The sequence below is a fragment of the Vombatus ursinus genome, unplaced genomic scaffold (genome assembly GCF_900497805.2).
Source record: "Vombatus ursinus unplaced genomic scaffold, bare-nosed wombat genome assembly UNPS02014810.1, whole genome shotgun sequence".
NCBI lineage: Eukaryota > Metazoa > Chordata > Mammalia > Diprotodontia > Vombatidae > Vombatus > Vombatus ursinus.
Window position 1 is genome coordinate 747,630 of NW_020954588.1, and position 17,798 is coordinate 765,427.

The window sequence follows — 17,798 nt, forward strand, 5'->3', positions numbered from 1 at the left end:
GAATTATTGTCCTTATTTTACAAGTGAGGAAACTAAGGCTTAGATTGGTTTTGTGACCTGCATGTGGTCACAGAGGCAGTATCAGAGGGGAAATCTGCCCTGAGCTCTTTCTAAGTCCAAGTCCAGTGCTCTATCTATGAAGCCATTAAAAGGTCAATTGACTTTTCAAACCTTCCAAAGTAAGTCATGGAATGGAAAGAGTGAGATCAGTGCCATATTTTCTTAACTCTTGCTCAAAAACTACCCCTGGTTTAAGGTGGGTAAGGATGGAGATGTTGGAATAGAGCAAGGAGAATTAAATGATCAGAGGCCACAATTAGGGTTCACAGATTGAGACAGTCAATCACATTAGTGTTTGTTCTTTGAAAGCCAGGTAAGGTTTGCTCCTAAAGATGTGGGCAAAGAAAAGATGTGGGCTAAAGCAGCACTTCTTAAACTGTGGGTTGTGACCCCATATAGGGTGGTGAAAATTTTGGCAAAAGTAGAAGGTTTCTGAATGTGCAACAACCAAAAATTAATTAAAAATCAAATGTGTAATAAATTCAAGGTGTTTCTGGCAGTGCTTGCCCATGTTGCACCACTTCACTGCAGCCTTGGTTCTGGACACAAAGCATGTACACTTTGCATTGCACCTGACCTCAGGCCATGCAACGCCAATGGACCAAAGCTGAGTGACAGTGGAAAAAAAATTAAGAATCCCTAGGCTAAAGAACCCAATCATTACTAAGCATCCTGGGTCATAGGGACCATTCTTATGGTTGTGGCAGGGGGGTGGGAAGATGACTGTTGAACTTGGGGACATAGCAATTCTTAGCTATTTCATTCCCTATCATTTTACAGATGAGGGAACAGAGGCCCAAAGAGGTAGTTGGTTGCCCCTGTGGATAGAGTGCTGTGGCTAGCGTAAGGAAGAACTGAGTTCAAATCCTACCTCAGACACTTGCTGAATGACCTTGGATAAGTCACTTAGCTTGTTTGTCTCAGTTTCCTCAATTGTAAAATGGTAATAATAACATATCTACCTTATAGGGTTGCTGTAAGGATCAAAGAAAGTAATTTTAAAGGGCTTAGTACAGTGTCTGGTACATAGTAGGAATTATATAAATGCTTATCCTTTTCCCTTACCCCTCTAAAGTGATTTACCACCTTTCCTCCTACAGAGGGGTATATAGCAGAGGCAAGGGGAAAACTTGGGGTTCTGACATCAGATATTCTAACTCTAAATCTAGGACTCTTTTTAGGATGTCACCTAACCTGGTCAGATTAGTCCTATGGCCATCAGAACTGGAAGCTACTCTAGGTTTAATCAGTCATTCAACAAGTATTTATTAAGCAGAGCGTTAAGGAATAAGTGAGCCGAGTGGAGAGGAAGTCAAAGCAAGGAGCATAGACTGCTTCTTCTAGTAGATCAATTTAGATTCTTTCTTGATGGGATATGTTAGTAAGGGAAAGGGTAGAGAAAAGGGGATGAAGGCACTGGGAGAGTCCCACAGAGAAGAGAGATGAAGATGGTGGAGAAATGGAAGCACTACACACACACACACACACACACACACACACACACACACACAACCCAAACCTTCCCTTACATCATAATTTTGCTAAAGACTTGGACCAATTGTTTTTTTTTTTTTTAATTTTCCAGTGGTCTCCTTCATGATTATAACTTCTGATTCCCAGGAATGATTGCTTTCCAGGGACTGTAAAGTAGCTCTTCCCCTCTGTTTCCATTAGCTGTGGGGAAGGCAGGAAGCAGGACCCTCTGAAATAACATTAGCATATCCACTGGGGAAGGCTCTGCCTGACCTATGGACTTGGAGAAATGAGAAATCAAAGCAGGTTTTTATGAGAGTCTGGGAGGAAGGAGGCCACTACAGACCCATGGAAGAGTCACTGGACTTGGAATCGGAAGAAATGGATTTGAATCTGCTTCTGCTACCATCTGTATGACCCTTGGGCAAGTCACCTGACATCTCAGGACCTCAGTTTCTTCATCTATAAGATAAACATACTGGACCAGATGATCTCTGAGCTCACCCCTAGTGCTAGAATATGATTCTCTGCTAGCTTCTTGTCAGAGATTTTTCACAACAATGTTAAATAAATCCAGGAGAAGTGTGTAGTTTAGAAAGGGAGATGAGGGGCAGCTAGGTGGCACAGTGGATAGAGCACCAGCCCTGGAGTCATGAGGACCTGAGTTCAAATTCGGCTTAAGACACATAACACTCACTTAGTTGTGTGACTCTGGGCAAGTCACTTAACCCCAATTGCCTCACCAAACAAAAAAAAGGGGAGATGAATAAGAGAACTGACCTCAAATCATGGCTAAAATTTATATGAACCCTAGAAGGACAGGGGTATGGAAAAAAGCAGGATAGCTAGGTGGTGCAGTTGATAGAGAGCTGGGCCTGTCGTCAGGAAGACCTGAGTTCACATCTGGCCTCAGACACTTATAAGCTGTGTGACCCTGGGCAAGTCACTTAACCCTTTTTGTCTCAGTTTCTTCATCTGCAAAATTAGCTGGAGAAGGAAATGGCAAACCACGATAGTATCTTTGCCAAGAAAACCCCAAATGTGGGTCATAAATAGTCGGACACAACCAAAAAACTACTAAACAACAATGGAAAAAAACAAGGGTTTTGAATATGGAGGATCTGAGTTTGAATTCAGGCTCCTTCACTTACTAGCTTTCTGACTTTGGGCAAGGTATTTTGACCTCCTTGGGTTCCTTTATCTGTAAATTGAGGGAGTCAGCTAGATGACCTTTAAGTTCCTTTCCAGCTCTAATTCCTATGATCTTAGGTGTCTAATGAGTCACAAGGATGGTTCCTTGTCATGTGCTCCATGTAAATGAGGTAAAAAGATGGCATCTGTTGCAAAGTCCTCTGAATGGTACAGGAGTCAGTGTGGTACTCTAAAGATAACCACCTTGGAAACTGGGAATAGTTCTAAGACTGAAGACATTTCTGCAATGACAACTCCGAAGAAAGTGAAGACTAGAAAATGACAAGGTCAGACCAATGGTGCCACATGATTAAATTCTGGTTAGTCACAGGGAAGTTCAGAAGATAATGAGGTTTGTGAGACATAGCTTTCAAGAGATGAACTTGAACCATTTCTGAGAAACTGAATGTACCATTGTGATTTATATTCCTGTGAGTTTTTGTCCAAGAATCTTTTTTAAAGCAATTCTATTTGAGGGCCTGTGTTAGGTTGAGGCTATTTTCCCTAGAAATGCAAAGAGGTGCTTAAGATTTCTGTTTTCTCCTTTTTCCTGAGGCTGTAATTGATAGTCAAAAGGAGTTGTTTTTTTTTCTCCACTGAAAAAACTGTGCTGAACAGACCAGCTGTTTCACTTTTCTGTTAAACTGTTGGGAGGCCATGTGCTATTCAAATGTTATGCCACTGTGTGTCACAGTGTTCCTGAAAAATCTGTTGGTGTTCTTGCTGGTAATAGGGTTGACTTGATATTATACATTGCATAGCTGAATAGATGTTATGCTTGTGAAAAAATTACCAGATTGCTTTTTCTTGGGACTTGATCTCCGTAAGGAACTATTGGTTTGGGGGCTACCTATTTAGTGATGATGTAGATCTCATACAGCTATGATATTATGGTGAGGATACTGGGGAAATTCAGTTATGAGCTAAGGAATAAAGAAGATGAAGGGATGGAGGAGGAAGGGGGGGGGTCACATCATGTAAAGTGTCTGAAATGATAGTACATTTTGTCATTCCCAAAGAGAAACCTTCAAATGGAATGATTTAGGACCGATTTAGCAACCCCCTACTGAGAATCTGGAACTACTGAGAAAGGTAGGGGACTTCCTGCTGAATAGAGTGACTGAAGATGAGGTGAGGAGCAGGCTGGTTGGGTGAGCATCACCTGTATTATCTCATGCTCATGATTTAATGATAATATCACCTTTAGCTGCTCAGGATAGAGAAGCAGTGGTTAGGGATAGAATGCAGATTGTCACCCTACTAATATTAATATAATATATAAATCTAGTTTCCTTTTCAGGGGTACAGGGAGGCAAACACATTCACCAAATGATGAATCTTTTGAGCTCTGGTTAGTGGAAGATAAATGGAGGAAATTAAGGAAAGACACTGAGTACTCACTTTTGGTGTCATAACGATAGGGATTGGAATTTGATTTCATTAATATAGAGAACTCCTGGGTGGATGGTCTTAGAGATTTGTCTACAACACAGAGGGTGAGTGTTAGGAATACAAAAACAAGCAAAAAGACAGTCCCTGCTCTTAGAGAGCTCACATTTTAAGGGGGGAAATTAATACCTAAAAGGAAGCAGGGGGTTTAGAGTGGGGAAAGGGAAAAGGGACTCACAAGGAGGCATGGTAAAAAATTCTTGAGAATCAGAAATGGAGCCCAGAGAAGAAAGAAGACATGGCAGTCCTGGGCACTTTCCTTAAAAGACAAAAATTCTATTGTAAACACTAACAGCAATATTGTACGATCATCAGTTCCAAACGACTTAATGATGAAAAATGCTATCCATCCTGAGAGAAAGAACTGATGGAGTATGAATACAGATTGAAGCATACACTTTTTTAAACTTTCTTTATTTTTATTGGCTTTTTTGCCTGTTTTCTTTCATAACATGACTAATATGGAAATATATTTTGCACAGCTGCACATGTATAACCTATATCAAATTGCTTGCCTTCTCAATAAAGGGGGAGAGGAGGAAGGGAGAGAATTTGGAGCTTAAAATTTAAAAAATGAATGTTAAAATTGGTTTTTACATGTAATTGGGGGAAAATAAACTACTAAATAAATAATTTAAAAAATAAAGGGGCAAAATAGGAAGCTTCTGGGAGGAACCAGTAACTCAGAGGAATGGACAGTAGGGGCAGGGTAGACTTCCAGGGTGATGAGGCCACTATGGAATGATGGAGGTCAGGAGAATAAGGATTGGAACCTGGAGAAGAATGAATACCCCGAAATAAAACTCCTTGAGGATGGACAATTGATTGGTGTTGACAGCATTCAGGAAGTCTTTGTAAAGTTCTTAAATCCTCTTTAATATGAGGAGGAAAAGGCCTCTGATTCTGTTATTCTATTATGTCCCTCTTCCTGAAGGAAAGGCTGCTTCAGATGATGGTAGTCAGAAGAGATAAAGAAAGGGTGAAACAAATGGAAAGTTTTGGATTGACCCGAGTAGTCAGGGGTTAGTTGGTTTATTACAAGGACATACAGGGTCATCTGTCACTTAAAGCTCAGCAAATAGGTCACCCTGAATACTTAGATATTTTATATTCCTAGTAAAGTTATTTGGGGGCAGTTAGGTGGTGCAGTGGATAGAGCACTGGACTTAGAATCAGGAAGATTCATCTTTATGAGTTCAAATCTGGCCTCAGACACTTTAACCCTGTTTGCCTCAGTTTCCTTATCTAAAAAATGAGCTGGAGAAGGAAATGACAAACTACTCCAGTATCTTTGCCAAGAAAACCCCAAATAGGGTCACAGACAGTCAGACGCGACTGAAATGACTGAACAACAACATCAACAGAGGATATTTGAAATGAGAATGGCAGATAAAGGGGAAGTTGACAAGCAAGGCCAGTTCCAGGGCCAGACTATCAGGAAGTCCATGCCACAAAAAAAGTTGAGAACCCCTGACAGAGAAGTTTGACTTTGGTGATTGTTCAATGCTTGAGGAATAGAAGACTGAAAGAGGAAGAAACTCAGTATGAGGACTCCTATTTCCTCACTGCATGAGTGCAATGTGGGATGTGCTAGAGGAAGAATGCACACAACCTACCTCAATGACCTTTCTGTGAATGGTATTATAATTATTATGAATAAGAATAGCTAGAATTTATTTAGTTACAAGGTGCTTTAAAATATAAATATTATTTCACTTTATCCCCACAATAACTCTGGGAGGTAGTTGCTGTTATTATCCCCATTTTACAGATAAGGAAACTGAGCCAAACAAAGGTTTAAGTGACTTGCCCAAATATCTGAGGTAGGATTTAAACTCAAGACTTCTTGATTCTAGATCCAGCAGTCTATCCATTGAACCATTTAGGCACTTGTATTGGAAAACTGCTCATTCTAAGGAAAAAAAACCCCAGAGATGCCCTATTCCCAAAGCTCTGGGTGTCTAATGCCAGGTAATACAATTTTGAATAAGAAATGATTAGAATTAAGCATGTGAAGAAAGAAATGGCAAACCACACCAGTGTCTTTGTTAAGAAAGTATGGTCTGCGGGTTCATGAAGAGTGGGACACAAATGAACAACAGCAAAGCGTGTGAAACAAAAAGCAGATAAATAGTAGAAAAGTACAGGAGGCCTCCTTCAATGTGCTGTCTCTTTAAAAGTTTTTATTAATATTCTAGAACTGGTAGCTTTTCCATACTCTTTCATAAAATACAACTTCCTTATAACAATTTTAAAAATTCAGCTTATGTGAAAAACATAACACCAATGAGGAAAGCATCAAAGCTAGGGAAAGACAGCAACCCAAGGGCATGTTAATCTTCTCTTGCTTGTCATGCATGCTAAGTTCATGATTGGCTACTGTCATGACTGTCTCTGGCGGGTAGCATCCGGTTTGGTATCTGTCAGAGCATGAGTAGGGGGGGCTGCTCTCTGTCCATACTTGGAACTGAAGTCCATATGCTCAGATTTAGAATTGTTTGGCCATGACCCACCTCAAAACCAAGTACTCTAGTTTGTTCACGGGATAACAAGTCTCACTGTGGCTCAGAGAACAAGTTGATTATTTTAATACCCCACCACTAGAAAACACCCAAAATTTCCTATTTTATTTTCATGAGGGGAATGCCCTGTGAGTAGAAAAAAAAAGTCACTTTTTTCTGAGTTGAAGTTTCCTCAATTGTCCCTCTAGCTCTAAAACATAATGATTCTATGATGCCAAGAATGTTAGTTTCCTTTGCATAAAATACTACAAAAGGTCCTTCTAAGAAGTAGCATTTTTTTTTTTTTACATTTTCTCAATGTAGATGCAATTCTTTCTAGATAGCTAGGTGTCATAGTAGATAGACTTTGAATCTGGAAGCAGGAAAACCCGAGTTCAAATCCAGCCTATTATTAGCTGTGCCACCCTTGGCAAGTCTGCCTCAGTTTCCTCATCTGCAAAATGGAGATAATAATACTCCTACCTCCCAGGGTGGTTGTGAGGAAAAAAAAAAACATGAGATAATAATAAATGTCATGGTCTTCATTTTTTTTTCTGATGTTCATTTTCTAACATTTCTGATTTTCTCTTTGAAAGCTCCTTTCAAGAAGATTTTATTAGTCCGTGGCAAACTTCTTGGTATCAACTGCCTTTAGCTAAATGAGGGGAAACACTTAAGGAAGGCCCTAAACAATATTATTTCAATTACTTAAGTCATGTTTCTTAGCTGATGAATCATTCTTGCCCATGAGATAAAGATTTTGAATTTTCTATGATTTTCACAGCTTATTGCAGTTTTTATGATCAGTGAAATTGAACACTAAAAAAATGAAAAATACGTTTGTCATTGGGCCACCCCCTCAACACTCCAAAAGGTTATCCTTTTATATCTGATGGTCTCATGGTGGGTGGGGTTATTATATACAGCCATCAAAGAATTTAATAGATAGAGAGAGCCTGGAAGATGGAATGCTTCTACTGAGAACAGACAACCAGAAATATTCCATCTAGGACCACTTCACATTCCATCTGTTTGCTGTAAGGATGCTGTTCTCAAGACAAACCACTTCCTAGTATATAAACTATTTTTAGAAAAGGGAAGTTTTCCTCTGGTGAAAAAAGCTCAGTTTTGCAGTTACTGCTGTAGATGCCATGTGACAAAACTGAATGAGGGAGCTTGATGTAAAAGAAAAAAAAAAAGAGAAACTAACTCATGGAATGTGGTCACCCATAATGGCTCACTTACATTTACTGTGTACCAGGGACCCACCTAGCATTAGCTAATGTGAGGTTAGACACAGGGTGATGAAAAGAGTTCAGGGTTGTATTTCTTTTTTTAATGGTTAGAGATTTGGCCAAGTTCATTTTTGATGCTTTGAACAGTGGCTTACAGAATGGAAGACAAATGTCTTTCAATCCATATTGATAAAACTATGAGAGACTGAGCAATCTTTTAAGGACTGGATATGTTCTAGTGATCAGACAGAGAATGGCTTTTGGTTGAGTTACATTCATAGAAACTTCCTTTGAAAGACAGAAGGTTCAATTTTCATTCTTTCTAGATGTTCCAGGGACTTCTATAGTAAGAGGAGCATTTTCTAAGGAGAATCAATCAACCAACAGACATTTCTTAAGCATCAATTATGTGCCAGGTACTGTACCAGGTGCTAAAGATAAAAATACAAAAATGAAACAGTCCCTGTCCTCAAGGAGCTTACATTTTATCAGAAGAAACAACAGGTACCTATATGAGACGGAGGGGATGGCTAAATGAGCACTCAGTCCTTCCAGTACACACAACGTGCCCTACCTGGTGCTATTAGTAGACATAAAATACACAAAATCAATAAAACAGGAAATACATAAAAAAGAAATATAAGGTCAATAGAACCTGTTTCACAAGGGAAAGGTACTAGCAACTGAGGCAGTCTGGAAAGATTGAAGATAGGTTGTTGTACTTGGGCTGAGCTTTGAAGAAAGCTAGGGATTCTACAAGGTTCAAGTGAAGAGAGAATGCTTTTCAGGCATGGGTAACAGCAAGCCTGGAGATGGAAGATTGAATGTTACATGTGAGGGATAGCAAGTAGGCTGGTTTGGCTCGATAGTAGAGTCTGTGAGAGGAAGTAATAATTAATAAATCCGAAAAAGCAGGCCAGAGTCAGATGGTTACAAATATTTCAAATGTCAAATAGATGAGTTTATATTTGAACCTAAAGTCAAGAGGGAGCTATTGATGTTTCTTGAGCAGGGGAATGATATGGTCAAACCTATACTTTAGGAATATTGCTTGGACAGTTATATGGGAGACAGACAGGAAAAGGGAGAAACTTGAGACAGGGAGCTTCTTTATGAGGTTATTATAATAGAACAGACAAAAAACTTTCAGCGAAGAAAAAACCTCCCAAATTTTCTTTGAAGTTTTAGTCTTTTTCCTTCTTACTATTTAGCCATAAAGAAAATATAGAACAAAAAGAGCTATCTAGTTATGACAGGACTCCAATACTATAGTTCCTAATTAATCAACTAATTATTGCTTCAAACTTTTCCAAAGCAAAGGCCCCTAAATGGGGGCCCTGCTTCTGTTGTTTCAAAATATAGAAACCAATAAAAACCATGGAGGGACAAAAACAGGTACATACATGTCATTGTTCTTTTGGCTACAGGTCTGGAAGATGTTTTCCAAGACCTTACAGAAGGTGAGCTGACATCTCAATACTCATTCAATTATAAACAGCAGTCATTCATTTAACTGCACAAAGTCTATAAAAATCAAATATGAAAGAATGACAATAGCAGAAAGACTTGTCCTTAGATAATTTCTGATTTCCAAAAGAAAAAGATGAGAGGAATGAAATGAGTGATAACTACCACTATTATCATCAACACCATCAATATCATCATCATCTTCATCATCACCATAATAACCATCACCATCATCATCATCACTATATCACCATAATTATTATCATCATTATCATTACCATCAATATCATCATCATCATCATCTTCATCATCACCATAATCACCACCACCATCATCATCATCCTTGCTGAAGGTTATACAACTAGGAAGAGGCAGAGCCAGGATTCAAACCCAATTTTTCTGACTGTAAATCCACGGTGCTTTTCAATGCCTCGTACTCTGAGGAATCCTCCAGCTTTGTAGAATAAATTACGTAGATTTTCCTAATAGCTTTCTTTCTCAAGGTAATGAAATTATAATAGGACCTGAGTTCTAATTACAACTCTGCTACTTAGTACCTGTATAAACTTGAATAAGTCACATAACCTCTCTAGGCCTCAGTTTCCTTATCTGTAAAATGCGAGATTGGATTATATGACCACTAAAATCCCTTCCAACTCTAGATTTCAGGTGTTACAGCCCTAAGATGAAATCTGAAAGATGTGCTATAATCTGCTGGTGTCATGACCCCACAAGTGAAGCTGGTGCCAGAGGTCTGGAGATAGCAGTTGTTCGCTTGCCCTGTTTGCTGTCTTGGAATGCTAATTACATCAGGACATGGTGCTAGTAACTGATGTCATTTGGTTGACATTTGCTATCCCAGGACAGAAAAAGGTAGAATCAGCAGAATCTGCATGTTGCCTGGAGATCTCCCTGGAAATCTTTTACTCCAATTTTGCATTCTTGACTCTTGTTTATCTTATAATGAGAGCTTAGATGAAGGATGTGAACCAAGAATCAGAATCTCCAACTGAGAGGTCACACAGAAGTTTACTCACAATTTTCTCATGCCTTCACCTGATGGATTTCAGGGAAGAAGGTGGAAGAAGCAAACCTGAACATACCACCATTGTTGTTAATCAGTTAGGCAACTGAAGTTCTATGAATTTCCCCAATCCTGGCTCTACACATACACAAAAGAGACCACACCTCAAAGTATGAGTAGGCATTAAGGCGTGAAAGGACAAAGATAGGAATTGAAAAAGGTTCTTACTGTGGCAAATGTCGAATGTCTCCAGAATATTTTTCATATTTGTAGTTCACTACATACCACTGGGAATTGTAAAATCGGCAAGCCTAAAAGGAAAGAAAAGAAAAATAATTTAATTTTTTTTCAGATGAAGTGGAAAAAGCACAGCAAGAGGGACCAAGTCTCTTTACACTGGATCCTTCATCATTCTGGTGATGGTGGCATATTTGTTGGGTCGGAGAGTCCTTTGGGTGATCGTTGGCAGCTAAAGGGTACAGAGAATAGAATGTAGAACCACTAGGGCTGAATTCTCCCCCTCCCCAGATACCTGTAGTACAATAAAATAACAAATGATTCTTCCCCTCTTAATAATAATAACTAACATTTATGTAACACTATGTACCAGGCACTGTGCTTAGTGATTTATAATTATTATATCATTTGATACTCATAACAACCATGGCATATAGATGCTATTATTTTCCTCACTTTATAGATGAGGAAAGTGAGGCAAAGAGAGACTAAGTCACTTGCCCAAGGTTAGTAAGTGTCTGAGGCCAGATTTGAAATCAAGTCTTCCTGACTCTAGGCCTGGCACTCTCTCTACTGCCCCATAGCTTCTTTGAAATTCCTGAAAGTGCACATTGCAGCAGTAGTTAGAGTGCAGCTTGGAGTCTTAAAGACCTGAGTTCAAATCTGACCTCAGATTCTTACTAGCTAAGTGACCCTAGGTAAGTCACTTAACCACCATTTACCTCAGAAAATGTAGGATAATAATAGTACCTACCTTATAGGTTTATTGTGGGGAATAAAAGAGATAACATGTAAAGCATTTTTTTTTTGCACCATACATCACTGTGTAAGTGCTTGCTATTATTATTGTTATTATCATAAAATATTATTATAGATTTAGGGCTGGAAAAGATCTTAGAGATCATTTAGTTCACAACACTCCCCCCTCCCTCCACTTCTCACACATTTTACAGTCAAGGCAACTGAGTCCAAGGAGTTAAATGACTTGTCTAAGATCACAAGGTAGCATATGGTAGAACTGATTTCAACTGAATTTCTCTGGCTATAGCACCAATATGTCTTCTTTACTTAGGAGTATTTGATATTTCCCATCAAAATCCAGTCAGTCTCCTTCACAAATGCCTGCATTTTTTGAGAAGTATCATTTAGATTATTTATTCAATTTCCCCATGTCACTGAAGGGCTAATTTAATCACCCTTGAATCATCCCAGATATACGAATACATAATCTGGCCTCAGAGATAGTTATTCACCAATCTTCGTTGTCTGTTCTTTCCATTACTTAATAGCAAGTAGTTATAAATGATGTTCCTCATATTTAAGCCAAATCTCCCATTTTTATCTCATTCTTTTTGTTCTGACCTCAGTGACTAACCCTTTTTCTTTTTATAGCATTCATTTTACATAAATATAGTCATTCGGCTTCCCTATTGTCTTATAAAGTGATATGCAGTTCTCTTTAACTTTCTTTTCTTGACTTTACCCAAAGGAGGTAATAAAAGGAGAAGAGAAAAATAGTTTTAGAAAAAAACCCAAGTTTAATAGATTAAATCAAATAGGTTTAATAGAATAATAATGTTATATATGCTGTTAATTTATATTCTAATTAGAGAATTTGGATTAATCACTAAATGTTTACTAAACCCCTAAATGAAAAGGCAACACTGAATATTTGCTAATAGAAAGGTCGGTCAGCTAATGTGAACATTAACTGGTAATGGCTCTTAAAATAATAAAATAAAATGGAGGATTGCAGTGTGTGAAGATCTATGCAGAAGAGGAAGGGGATACCAAATTACAAAAAAGTCTTATATACCATATCTTAAAAGTATTTTCAATTTAGAACTGGAGGATCTAGGTTCAGATCTTAGCTATGAAACCTTGGACAAATTATTTAATCTTTCTGAACCTCATTCACTTCATCTGTACAATGATGAGGTGGGACTAGGTGATCTCTTTGCTCCTTACTAGCTTGAAACTTATGGACCTATTATAGAGCTTTTACAAGGAGATAAGAATGTTTTTTTTTCTTCCAGTCAATGCCAACAAAATGTTTTGCTGAGATAGAGGGAAGGAGACAAATACCCAGAATACAGAGTAGACTTCATTTACAATGGAGGGTCAGAATAACCTCTCTGGAGCTAATGAAGGAAAGGGTAACTAGGATAAGAAGAACCTTCTGGGACCCCCAAATCTACAGACCTCTCAGGTAGTCAGCACATAGTTGAGAAACTATGGCAACTTGGTGAGAAAAGGGAATTGGAGCTCAATGAAGAGAGAAAAAAGAATCATTGTAATGACTAACCTTGGTTGTAGAGAACAGATTCTGCAACATACTTCTCTCTTTTCAGAGTTAGGGGACTAGAAGAGCAGTCTATGACATATACGGTCACCTATGCTTCTTCCATCGGTTGGATTTTCTTACCTTTTTCTTTGTAATGAAGGAAAGTACACTGGTTGGGGCTTGGTATGTGGAGAAGTGATTGGTATTTAAAAAAAGGGAGATAATAGAAAAATATTTTCAAATTTTTTTTTTAGAAAAACATTTTTAAAAGAGAGGAGTAAGACTGTGGGAGAAGAGAGACAGGAAGACATGTACATAGAAGAAAAAAAGATAGAAGGATGGGATAGGAAAAAGGTGTAGAGATTGGTCTGCATGGAGGAAACAAGAAGAAAGTGTAGGGAGTCATAATGCAATTGATAAGATGTAATGTTGAGCATGTCAATCTCTCTGGACCTTAGTTCCTTCATCTGTAAAAAGGGGGGGATAGACAAATGATCTGTGGAGTGTCTTCCAGCTGTACAGCATGTAATTGAATATTCAGAGTTTGTTAGTTAAACAAAACTGGGCTCACTCTGTGCAATTATGTGGCTGAGTTTTTTTTTTTTGTTACTCAGTAGAGGCAGCCTCATTGAAAAACTGAAGGTCTTTCAGGGCCTCAGGGTCATAGTTATGAATATCAAACCTCATTGTCCAGGACAGAAGGAGTAGGACTCAGAGCTGAATTTTCAATGACTGCCATCCACCTCCTTCAAGACATGCTCTCAACATTGCTTTATTTAATACCAGATTTGACCCTCTTTTCTTGTGATTTGCCTCTTATTCCTAAAACTGGAGCACTGGGAGGAAAAGAAAACATCATTTTTATTAATTATTCTTTGGTTAATCTAAGTTTATTTTGACTATCTTAGAGGAAACCTAGAATGCTTTCCAAAAACCATAAACATTTCTCTTTCCTAGTTATGGCATTTGGAAAATGCTATGCATAGAAGCTTATTCTCTGTTCTTTGTCACAGCCCACATGCTCTCACTAAGAAGATAATTAAATGCTATTCTAATTAAGACAACAGCTCCTCTTTGTCCAGAAACCTAGTTGACCCGGACCATTATAAATTCATGCTCTTAGGCCACCCCTCTTTTCTAATCTCTTCAAGGAAACTGTTATCTGCCTTCCTTAGATGTTTTGACTTCACAAACTGTACTTCACCCCAGCTGTTTAGATCATCAGTTTCTTTTCTTTTTCTTTTTTGAGGCAATCAAGGTTAAGTGACTTGCCCAGGGTCACACAGCTAGTAAGTGTCTGAGGGAAGATTTGAACTCAGGTCCCCCTGACTCCAGGGCCTGTGCTCTATCTACTCCTCCATCAGTTTCTTTCTAAAGTTTGTCTCCAGCATTGAGGATACTCCAGTCTGTTTCAATGAGAAGAAGAGAACATGAGAGAACATGACTTTTCTAGGCTCTGACTTCTCAAGTCAGAGAAGCCTCCAACTCCACATTTCCAATGTGGGTACCTCTGCAAGGGTGTGCTGGAGCCAGATTGAACTAATTCTCTCCCCCCCTCCCACTTAATAGTATTTTATTTTTTCCAACTACATGTAAAGGCAGTTTTCAACATTCATTTTTATAAAATTTTGAGTTCCAATTTTTTTTCCTCTCTTCCCTTCCCCCTTCCCAAGACAGCAAGCAATCTAATATAGGCCATACTTGTACAATCATATTAAACATATTTCCACATTATTCATGTTGTGAAAGAAGAATCAGAACAAAAGGGAAAAAACACAAGAAAGAAAAAACAAAAAACAACAAAAAAAAGAGAAAACAGTATGCTTCGATCTGCATTCAGATTCCAAGGTTCTTTCTTGGATGTGCACAGCATTTTCCATTATGAGTCTTTAGGAATTGTCTTAGATCACTGTATTGCTGAGAAGAGCTAAGTCTATCAAAGTTGATCATTGCGCAATGTTGCTGTTACTGTGTTCAATGTTCTCTTGCTCACTTCACTCAGCATCAATTGAACTAGTTCTCAAGAGCTGATTGTTAAATTTTTAGTAAGAGCATTTACCTTGGGCATGAGATAAATGCTACAGATAAAGGCTTGATCTATTGTTGTGATGATGGTCTAGATTTAAGGAAGTGATGAAGAAAATAGTAATAATGCTGATTAAACTTAAAAGTGTGGCATAGTCCTTTTTTTCCCCCACCAGAGTTGGTTGTTAAACATTTGCCAGCATACCCTTGCTTTGTAAGTTACAAAAGAGGCAGAATAGAAGAAAGAAAATGCAAGTGGATTTGAAAACCTGGGTTTAAATCCCAGCTTTTTGATTTACCACCAATGTAACTTTGGGCCAGTTACTTCACTTTTCTATCCCTCTGTTTCTCTAGAGGAGGCCAATGAGGGTCTTTGGACTAGATGACCTATAAGACCTCTTATAGCTCCAAGTTTATGAGCTTATCATAGATCTTAATCTATGAGAAAAGATGTAGGAAAAAGCAAGGATGTAAAGAGCTTTAAATTCTAAAAAAATTCCCAAAGTAAGGCTCTAAGAACAGAAATTGCAAGTCAGTTGCCTATATGCATCAATGGAAGGAGTTTCCAGACAGATGAGATCACAGATATGACTTAAAAAAATTAGGGATAGAAACCAGTATAGATGAAGTCCACTAAACCATGAAGACTTCAGAGTCAGCTCTGGTAACCTTAGATTCTGGGCTTCCTATAGATGTGGGCCCAAGCTTGAAAGAGAACAAGGTTCCCAGATTTAGAACCTGAAATAACTTCATGTAGTCTAAACGCATCAGATCAAATCAAATTTGTAAAGTATTTATGAAACACTTACTATGTAGTGGTCACTAAACCAGGTGCTGGGGACAAAAAGAAAGATCCAAACAGTGCCTGTCCTCAAAAGCTTACATTCTAATGCAGAAGATAGCATGTACATAACTAGGCCTATACAAAATTTATGCAGAATAGAGGGAAGGTTATCTCAGAGAGGAAGGCACTAGGAGATGGGGCCACCAGAAAAGACCTCCTGTAGCAAATTGAGTTTGAGCTTAGACATGAAGAGAGCCCCGTAAGGTAGGAGTAGAAGGTGAGGATTCCAGCATTTCAGTCACAAAGGACAAAGGTACAGAGAGACAAGGGGTGGAAGGTCAGGTTGGAGGAATCCCTCATAGGCCAGCGTTGCTGGGTCACAGATTGAATGAAGGGAAGTAAAGTAAACTGGAAAGGTAGGAAGGCACCAAGTTATAAAGAGCTTTAAATGCCAAATATAAAACACATTATTAAGCAATTAGGTGGCACAGCAGATAGAGCATTGGACTTGGAATCAAGAAAGGACTGAGTTCAAACCCTACCTCAGACATTCAGTAGCTATGTGACTCTTGGTAAGTCATTTAATAGCTCCATGCCTCAGTTTCTTAATTTGTAAAAATGGTTTAATAATAGTACCTACTTCACAGGGTTGCTGTGAAGATCAAATGAACTAATATATGTAAAGTGCTTTGCAAACCTTAAACAACTATATACATTTTTGCTGTTATTATTATTAATAGTATTATTATTTTATCCTGGAAGTATTAGGAGCCACTGAAATTTACTGAATAGTGGGGGAGGATATGGTCAGAATTGTGCTTTAGGAAAATCTCTTTGATGGCTGAATGGAAAATGAATTAGGGTGACGAGAGATTTGAGGAGCATGGAGACCAATTAGAGCGGTATGACAAGGTAAGAAGTAATGAGGCATTGAACCTAGAGCTGTAGCTGTGTGACTGGAGAGAAGGGGTCATATACCAGAGAGGTTGTGAAGTTAGAAACGACAGTGAGGAAACTGAGGCTCAGAGAGTTGAATTGACTCCCCTAAGGTCACACCTATGTTAAGTATCAGAGACAGAATTTGAACCCAGCATACTGCATCTATCCTCTGAATCTTGCATTTCCAGTTTCCACACAGATGGCAACAGTATTGGGAGTTTCAATTTCACCCCCAGAGAGACAAGCCTTTTAAAACAGAACATGCCAAACATAGTAAAACCCTTACACGTAATATATACTTAATAAATATGTGCTGGATGAATGAATCTTTTATTATCCAGTTTAATATTTTAATGCCATAACTTTTCCTTTAGAAAAGAGGAAAGATGATAACCATGGAAGCAGCTGAAAAAATAGAACATTTCAGAATAGAGTAGAAAACTTAAAAGGACTTTAAAAAAACCAACTTCAAAACAAAACCCTAGAAGGGCGTGTTTCCAAATGAGGCTATACACATTAAGGGTGAATGATCCTTCAATTGTTCTTTTGTATTTTCTAAAAGGCAGAGTTTATGGTTACTTAGTTTGATGGCAAGGATTATTAATTATTACAAGAATCAAAGTTTGAAAGATTGCCTGACAGGATCAAGAAATATGAATTACTTAATGTTACTTTGTAAAGGGACAGCAGGATTAGAGGGATAGATTAGATAGGAGTATGAAAGGATATGTTATAAATCTGACAAAAGAAGCTTATAGTTGCACCTTGGAGGTATATGCTGAAAATCATTTGTCTGAGTGACAATGTATTTCAGATCAGATTCTGTTGCCAAGTGTCTTACAAGGAAAAGGATACTTGGTATTTATTAATACTTAAAATGGTGGAAACACTTAACAAAGAGAGAAACCTAGACAAGAATGAGCAGAGAAGATTTAAATTGTTGCAAATGAATTGTAAGTGGTTTACTAGCAAACATACATTGGGTGTTTAAAAATAAGATACACTTTGAAGGAAATGAGCTAGCTGACTCCCATTTGGGACAAATCTATGAAGAGTTGTAGGCCAGTCCTTAGGGGGTAATATTTCTATCAGAAATGCCTTACAATTTGACAAATCTATGTAGTTGATT

General features: G+C 38.2%; 1 protein-coding gene across 4 annotated transcripts in view; it reads right to left on the bottom strand.

Moving 5' to 3' along the window:
* DOCK10 (dedicator of cytokinesis 10) overlaps positions 1-17,798 on the bottom strand; it is a 273,934-nt gene that overhangs the window by 150,915 nt on the left and 105,221 nt on the right. For all 4 annotated transcript variants that reach the window (XM_027875937.1, XM_027875940.1, XM_027875941.1 and 1 more), the window contains exon 4: positions 10,629-10,711. In XM_027875937.1, the coding sequence (XP_027731738.1) occupies positions 10,629-10,711 (83 nt within the window). The remainder of the gene's footprint in view (positions 1-10,628; positions 10,712-17,798) is intronic.